This window comes from Salvelinus fontinalis, chromosome 30, assembly GCF_029448725.1.
Source record: "Salvelinus fontinalis isolate EN_2023a chromosome 30, ASM2944872v1, whole genome shotgun sequence".
Taxonomy (NCBI): domain Eukaryota; kingdom Metazoa; phylum Chordata; class Actinopteri; order Salmoniformes; family Salmonidae; genus Salvelinus; species Salvelinus fontinalis.
Genome location: NC_074694.1, coordinates 39,036,724 through 39,045,430, shown reverse-complemented (window position 1 = coordinate 39,045,430; position 8,707 = coordinate 39,036,724). Strand labels below are relative to the sequence as shown.

The window sequence follows — 8,707 nt, the reverse complement described above, 5'->3', positions numbered from 1 at the left end:
GACTCCTTGCACACACGCACATTTTAAAATGCAGGTGCAGAGCTATTCAATTCAGCTTGTGTTACAGGTGTCCCCATCCAGATCTGAATCAGTCCAATTAGAAGGAAACAATGACAAATAGTACTGCACTCTGGCCCTCCATGGCTGTAGTTGAGTGGGAAATCTCCAACTTTATAATACCTTTGCCTGCAACCAGGTAGCATCTGCACTGCCCTTCCTGTGTTTACTTGGCTGTGAGGGGAAAAAATGTGAGACACCTTTTTTAAGGAAGCCAAATTCCCAATTATAACAATTATTGATAGCAAAGAACAACAATCACATTATGTTTTCAGAGGATTTTATGTTTAGAGAAAAGTGGCAAATAAATGGTAGCAAACCGCAATAACAAGGTTTCTGAAATTAATATTTAGCTTTTAGCAAAACTCTGTGCCTGTCCCTTTAAGAGCCTAAAGTTCCAACCGTAAATCTCGTTGGATCCCGTCTGTTCTTACGAAGGTCTCGCGATACCTTTCTCTCAGTGGCGGCTGTGTGGCCCCCTGTATCAGTCCGGACGGAGTTGTTTCTGACATCTGAATGAAAAACAGTCTGAATTGCTACCACTTTGGACATATATCATAATGGCTTCAGCCTTGGAGCAGTTCGTGAACAATGTGCGGCAGCTCTCCGCTCAAGGTATGGACATTAAACATGTTTTAGTTCTCAGACGAGCTGGAACTATTAGCCAATGCTAAGCAATGCTTTGCTGTGCTGATAGCATAGCTAGCTAGCCAAAATGGATAGATCCTCCTCCTAGATCCTCCTTTTTGCTTTATCATGTAAACACAGCCCTAAATGTATTGTTTTTGGGAATGAGGCATTAAAAAAGTAGTTCAGAAAGATGTGTTTTTACCCCTGGACACTAAAGCGTACAAATAACAACACAGTAAACGAATACGTGTTTTAAAATCTAACTTTGTTTTTGTTCGAGAAAAATATTTCAGTGGAATGCTTACCGGTAGTTCCGCCCTATGTAGGCGCGATTGGTTTTAGAGCGCCATTGTCAAATGTTATTGGTCGACAGTCCCATCTGTAACGCAATATGTTACTCCATAGCTAATGTACCCAGTGCAGGCCTTGACAGGACACTTGACCGGCCGATATATTTTACAGTAACTGCAAAGAATGTGAACTATGCAGCTGGACCGCGTTTCATTATAAAAACATGCGCAATGTTATTCGTGGCACCCAATATTGGAAAAATATGTTTTATTACTTAATTATTATTTACATATGCAAGTGTATTCAGTTGACATTCTGGTTAGTTTGTTGGTACAGAGTTTTTATATCCTGCATTACAATATCGTTAGAAATAAGCATTAAATAAACATAATTAAATATTTAGTTATGACTGACATACACTTTCATCTCTGGGTTAGATGGTTGTGAACTGGGTCTACACTTTCATCTCTGGGTTAGATGGTTGTGAACTGGGTCTGGACATTAATGTTAGGGTTAGGGAGGTCTCATCTAAAAATGAGATAAACACTTGTGTAAATTAAACTATTTAGGTTATATACTCAACAACATAACACATTAACTGTTTCTTGATTTGGACCTGTACTTCTCTTCAACCAGCTCTAATAGCTTGACTATCAAGGGCTGCATTGTTTGTTTACCAATTATCTTTACGGTTGCATCTCAGGTCAGATGACACAGCTGTGTGAACTGATCAACAAGAGCGGGGAGCTGTTGGCCAAGAACCTGTCCCACCTGGACACCGTACTGGGAGCCTTGGACATCCAGGAGCACTCCCTGGGCGTCCTGGCTGTGCTGTGAGTAGCCTGCTCTCCTCTGCAGTCCTTTAATCAATGATTATAAGTAAATCACTGATCTAGGCTATGACTTCGAGTCATTTTCTGCTTAGTGTACCTGTGCATTCAGGGCTCATGACTCAGAAGTATATCACACAGATCAAGGTTTCTACCCCTGGTGTTCAAATTACATTTTGTGCCCGTTGAAACTGTGTAATACAGCCTACAATCTTTTTTGTTTTCATGTACCGTGTCAATTTCTTTCCTTGTGTACTCACTGCCAGTTTTCACTTTCCCTTCATACAGGTTTGTGAAGTTCTCCATGCCAAACATCCCTGACTTTGAGACGCTCTTTTCCCAAGTCCAGCTCTTCATCAGTACCTGCAATGGGGAGCACATCCGATATGCAACAGACACTTGTAAGTCTTAACTTAAATAACTTTTGGTTTTTAGAAGCCTTGGATTCAACTGAGTTTCAGAGGAATGGTTTACTCCATGAGGTGCTAACATCTTGTAATTGTTAGAGTCAAATCCTAAGGAATGTGGAGAATGTTCAAGGTCAAATGTTCAGGGCAAAATTAATTTCACTTGATTGGACCTGTTAAACCTACTTACTACTTTTATTATTTCTCTTCACAGTTGCCGGCCTCTGCCATCAGTTGACAAATGCCCTTGTAGAACGGAAACAGGTAAGACTTGCCAAACGGGGGCAAAACATTTAAACCAGAAGAGCTAATGCATGAACTTACTTGTCTATTAACACATGTACATGCTCTATTTAAAGAAATGACTCATGTTTTTACAAGATCAGACCCAGATTAGGGTATTACTATTCTACACCATTTCAAAAACAAAAAGCCAACCCATGAGAATGCATATTGATTAGCGCGGGGAATTTCCTCACGATACGATATTATCACAATACTTAGGTGACAGTGCAATATGTATTCTGATTTGATGTTCCAAACATATTGCTCACTTATATGTCTGCTGCAGAGAGGTATGAGAAAGTTAGTTTTGATCGGTCATGGAAATAACAGTGCTAAAAACATGTTGGTTCACTATTTAAAAAGATGGCGAACATGCCATAGGATGAAAAATACCGGAGTTTTGGCATAGGTACAGTTGACTAGTGCACGCTACCAAACCTGTTTTGTATTTTTTTTGTATTTTTTTTTTTACAAATCGATACTTGGAGTCAAAGTATCAATATACAGTGCCCTCTGCTAATTTTGTGGCACCCTTGGTAAATATGAGCAAAACGGGCTGTGGAAAACATTTGGTTGGTAATGTGGACACCTGGGAATTTGATACTCTAGACCTGCTCCACTACAGCCCCGTCAATGTTAATGGGGGCCTGTTCGGCCCGCCTTTTCCTGTAGTCCACTATCAGCTCCTTTGTCTTGCTCACATTGAGGGAGAGGTTGTTGTCCTGGCACCACACTGCCAGTTCTCTGACCACCTCCCTATAGGCCGTCTCATTGTTGTTGGTGATCAGGCCTACCTACGACTGTTGTGTCGTCAGCAAACTTAATGATGGTGTTGGAGTTGTTTGGCCACGCAGTCGTGGGTGAACAGGGAATACAGGAGGGGACTAAGTACACAACCCTGAGGGGCCCCAGTATTAAGGATCAGCGTGGCAGATGTATTGTTGCCTACTCTTACCACCTGGGGGCGGCCCGTCAGGAAGTCCAGGATCCAGTTTCAGAGGTAGGTGTTTAGTCCCAGAGTCCTTAGCTTAGTGATGAGCTTTGTGGGCACTATGGTGTTGAACGCTGAGCTGTAGTCGATTGAACAGCATTCTCACATAGGTGTTCCTTTTGTCCAGGTGGGAAAGGGCAGTGTGGAGTGCAATAGCGATTGCATCATCTGTGGATCTGTTGGGGCGGTATGTGAATTGGAGTGGGTCTAGGTTGTCCGAGAGGATGCTGTTGTGAGCCATGACCAGCCTTTCAAAGCACTTCATGGCTACAGACGTGAGTGCCACGAGGCGGTAATCATTTAGGCAGGTTACCTTCGCTTCCTTGGGCACAGGGACTATGGTGGTCTGCTTGAAACATGTACGTATTACAGACTCGGTCAGGGAGAGGTTGAAAATGTCAGTGAAGACACTTGATAGTTGGTCTGCGCATGCTTTGAGTACACGTCCTGATAATCAGTCTTGCCCAGCGGCTTTGTAAATGTTGACCTGTTTTAAAGGTTTTGTTCACATCAGCTACCGAGAGCGTTATCACACAGTCATCCAGAACAGCTGGTGCTCTCGTGCATGCTTCAGTGTTGCTTGCCTCGAAGCTAGCATAAAAGGCATTTAGCTCGTCTGGTAGGCTCGCGTCACTGGGCAGCTCGCATCTGGGTTTCCCTTTGTAGTCTGTAATTGTTTTCAAGCCCTGCCACATTGGTGGATCTTTGATGTTGTGGGGCTGTTTTTCTTCCAAATGCCCTGGACAACTTGTTCGGATACATGCTATCATGGACTCTATAGATATTATATCAATACCAGACTGCCTCTGCTAGGAAGCTTAAACTGGGCCATGGTTGGTTCTTCCAGCAGGACAATGATCCAAAGCACACCTCAAGATCAACACAAAAATGTTTCACTGACTACAGAATCAAGGTTTTGCCATCCCAGTCCCCTGACATAAACCCAATAGAAAACCTGTGGGATGATCTGAAGAGGACCTCGGAATCTGAAGAATCTGGAGAGATTCTGTATGGAGGAATGGTCTCAGGTCCCTTGCCATGTGTTCTCCAACCTCATTACGCATTATAGGAGAAGACTCAGAGTTGTTTTCTTGGCAAAGGGAGGTTGCACGAAGTATTGAATGAAGAGGTGCCAATAATTGTGGCACACATATTTGTGAAAAATATTTGTTTTATGATAAGAATGTATTTTTCTTGCAAATTATTTTACTTCAATTAAAGGGTAGATTTTTGTGAATATTTTTGAATGAAAGACCAAGAGGATAAACAAGACATTTTTTTCATGGCCCGTTTTGCTCATATTTACCAAATGGTGCCAATATTAGTGGAGGGCACTATAATATCGTCCAAAATATTATTGTGATATGTAACTATCGATCCCCCATCACTAATATCGGTTCATTCTACATGATGTAAGTGTAATGCAGGTGTTTTTCAAAGAAGGATATGTGAAACTAGGGCTGGGCGATATATCGTGAATCCACATACCAGTATGGGTTTTTACAATACTGTCAATAATGATATTTTGATTTAGTGCTAAATTAAATGAAAGGTTCTGCACATTGGACTACTTCACTGTCAGTTTTGTCTGAGTTTGGTTGAGTATAAAACCATCAGAATGGAGAATGGCCCAAAAAAAACAATTTAGAATTTAACTGTACCCTGCAAGTACATCTGCAACCCTGTGCATGTGACTAATAAAATCATATATCATTAAACATATTTAAAACTTGTGTTATTCAGAAGCATAAAATACCGCCATACTGTCAAATTTTTTACAATACAGTGATATATTTTGCCCATATCGCCCAGCCCAATGTGCTAGCTTAGCAGGATTAGCTTCCTTCCTCTCTGACTACAACTCAGGGCAAACTGACCGTACCACGCCTCAAACCTGGGGCCCTCTGCCTTGTCAATCAGGGCGATCACCTGATTTGGCAACGTTGTACTATCCAGTTGTGCCACTGAAAAGGAGCGCTTTCGATGGCATTATTGGCGACATTTCAAGCTAGCTGTGTGGAGTGGGCTTATGACACATCCTTATCTCTGTTACGTATGCTTTTAATGCATCTCTTTCTTTCACAGCCATTGAGGGGTGTCGGCATTCTAAAACAGGCAATAGACAAAATGCAAATCAACACAAACCAACTTACCTCAGTGCATGCAGACCTGTGTCAGGTGAGTAAACTGATTCGTATCAACAGGATCTTTGACTTTATATGATTATTGGAATGTATTGACGCTTGGCTGCGAGACTAAGAATGAATGACCTCCTCAACAATTTTTGTGTGTACATCCCCAGCTGTGCTTGTTAGCAAAGTGCTTCAAGCCTGTCCTCCCGTTTCTTGAGCTTGACATGATGGACATCTGTAAGGAGAATGGCGCCTACGACGCAAAGCACTTTCTATGTTACTACTATTACGGAGGCATGATCTACACGGGTCTGAAGAACTTTGAAAGAGCACTGTATTTTTATGAACAGGTACTGGCTTATTTGAGCACCTAAAATGTGTGTGCTAAAGCTGTTTTAGAAGTGACCTAGTGTTCCTGTTATCAAAGTGAATTGATTTAGCATACTACTAGTAAAACTTTTGCTCATTGTAATACCATTTGAAATGACCTTCAAATTACTATTTTGATGCACACAGTAGTCAAGTACACTACACACCGAGTCGACATTTAATCTGTAACGGCAATGTGAAATCAGAGTTTTTTTTGTCACATGAACAGGATACAACGGGTGTAATCAGTACAGTGAAATGTTTATTGCAAACTCTTTCCCAACAATGCAGTATTTTGTTTACATCTCTAGTTCCCTTCTGTGATATTCTGGTGATCTCTTCTCCCCCAGGCAATAACCACTCCAGCCATGGCTGTCAGTCACATCATGTTGGAGGCCTATAAGAAGTACATCCTGGTCTCTCTGATTCTCCACGGCAAAGTGCAGCAGCTCCCCAAGTACACGTCACAGATAGTTGGCAGGTTCATAAAGGTGAGAATGAAGATCCAAGAAGGGCCCTATTTCACATCCTGAAGGCTTAAACGTGCCATTATATATTGAACTGTCTGTTGTGCTACATTCTATACATATGACATGTTCTCCTGCTTTTTGTTTCTGCAGCCTCTCAGCAACGCGTACCATGAGCTTGCTCAGGTGTACGCCACCAATAACCCAGCAGAACTGCGCTCCCAGGTGAATAAACACAGTGAGACCTTCACACGCGACAACAACACAGGGCTGGTTAAGCAGTGCCTGTCCTCTCTCTACAAGAAAAACATCCAGAGGCTAACAAAGGTATAACTTCCTTCCCCTTCAGTTCGTGTCTTCTTCACCTCAAATACAACCCCTCACCTCACATATACCTCCTAATATGTCTATCAATAGTCCTCGCTCACCTCGTTGACCCCCCCAATACAGCATTCTCATTCTTAATATATCTCCATCTGCACTTACCTCAACTATATTCAAAATATACCTCCTGTCCTTCACCTCATCTTAACTTCTTCGTCCCTATCTTCACCCTGTTACCAGGGTGTAAACAAAGTATTTAAAGCAAATGGTCAGAAAAGCAATGTATCTGACCACCCTTCTTTCTTTGCAGACTTTCCTGACGCTGTCCTTGCAAGACATGGCGAGTCGAGTGCAGCTGTCAGGGCCCCAGGAGGCGGAGAAGTACGTCTTGCACATGGTAAGCCAACGTGAACGCAGGACGATAGACACACTTTATCTCAGTACTCTTAAGAACACTCAATTTTGAATGCATCAAAGAAAATGGCATTCACTTCAAAGAAGACAAGATCTAACATTGATTCGTCCATTAATGACCTTTCTGTTCCTTACAGATTGAAGATGGTGAGATATATGCCAGTATCAACCAAAAGGATGGCATGGTCTGTTTCCATGACAACCCGGAGAAATACAACAACCCCGCAATGCTTCACAAAATTGACCAAGAGGTATGGCAGTATTGATTATCTACCCTTATATGGAAATTACTATTGAGATGCAATAAAGTGACAACAATTATTTGGTACTGTTTTAGTGAAGTAAATGCCTTGCTTTGTGTCCTTCACAGATGCTGAAGTGTATAGAGCTGGATGAGAAACTAAAGTCCATGGATCAAGAAATCACAGTAAACCCGCAGTTTGTTCAGAAGGTAGGAAGCAACAATTAAATTCTTTAGGCTCCTCTAGTGGTTTTCCAAGAGGAGTATTTTCACAGTTTAGTTGGTTGAATATTTGTTGGTAGCTTTTTTCAATTGAACCGAAACCCCTGGTCTTTTAGTTAGTATTAAAGTGATTGCTAATGGTTTGTATCACACTGTATGTTTCAGAGTATGGGAACGCAGGAGGACGATGTCGGCAGCAAAACATCAAGTTACTCTTGAGGGGCATGGACAGGGGAGAACGCTGCCACCCTTCAGGTTCTTGTTGGATTACTTTTTTTAAAGAGGAAAAACATTCTATTGAGTATGGACATTGGTCAAGGAAAATATAAATGTGTGGAATGATAATTTGGTTATTTCTTTCACAGTGTCTTGAGGAAACCTTAACAAAAACATTTTTTGTCGGTGTTTTATTTATCAATGTTCAGATGGAAGAGCCACTGCTGCATTAACAACCATAATAATAAAAACTGGACTTATTTGTTCAAAAAATAATCTGTTGCATGTTCATTTCTTTGGTATTTCCTTCTAGGCAAACTTGAAATTTGAGGAATGCTTAAGTCTGCGGTTTCCAAGATCCGTAATTTCCCTCGACGAGCTAGCATATTTTTTGGGGGGTCAAATCAAATGTAGATTTGACAACAAAAGCAAGACTGTACTTCTGCCCTTGACCAAATGTACAGAGGAGAGTACAGCTTAAAAAAAATGCACAGTTTTTTTCCATCCCCTAGAGGTCTCTCGTGTACTTTTGTACTGTAGTTTGCATTTACTGCAGGTGGGGTGAGCACTGGGCTGAATAAATATTAATCTGTTATGTGGAAGGACTCAAGATTAGCGATTTTGAATGTTGGAATAAATTGATTCAGTAAATTGACACACTTTTGCATTAAATGGATCACGTCACATTACTATTTTGTCAGCATTGTTTACCCTAGTTTTCTGACATTGTGTGCTACTTATAGCTCAGGTATTTGTGCAGTGTGTTATGTAGTTAACACAGCCATCAAGTCATAATTATGGCTAAACCCTGCCTATTTCTAAAAATGTTCT

At 41.3% G+C, this 8,707-nt stretch overlaps 1 protein-coding gene across 1 annotated transcript; it reads left to right on the top strand.

Moving 5' to 3' along the window:
* Window positions 1-496: 496 nt before the first annotated feature.
* LOC129829194 (COP9 signalosome complex subunit 3-like) lies at window positions 497-8,152 on the top strand. Its single transcript, XM_055890806.1, has 12 exons — window positions 497-672; window positions 1,682-1,811; window positions 2,097-2,209; window positions 2,430-2,479; window positions 5,577-5,669; window positions 5,794-5,973; window positions 6,343-6,483; window positions 6,613-6,786; window positions 7,094-7,180; window positions 7,335-7,448; window positions 7,568-7,648; window positions 7,826-8,152. The coding sequence occupies exons 1-12, from the start codon at window positions 618-620 to the stop codon at window positions 7,877-7,879; spliced, it is 1,272 nt and encodes a 423-aa protein (XP_055746781.1). The 5' UTR covers window positions 497-617; the 3' UTR covers window positions 7,880-8,152.
* The last annotated feature ends 555 nt before the right edge of the window (window positions 8,153-8,707 follow it).

Excerpts from the sequence above, each read along its gene's own strand:
- LOC129829194 (XM_055890806.1), top strand. The coding sequence starts at position 618 with ATGGCTTCAGCCTTGGAGCAGTTCGTGAACAATGTGCGGCAGCTCTCC. Across the intron at positions 673-1,681 it reads GCGGCAGCTCTCCGCTCAAG|GTCAGATGACACAGCTGTGT; the intron begins GTATGGACATTA and ends GTTGCATCTCAG. Across the intron at positions 5,670-5,793 it reads TGCATGCAGACCTGTGTCAG|CTGTGCTTGTTAGCAAAGTG; the intron begins GTGAGTAAACTG and ends GTACATCCCCAG.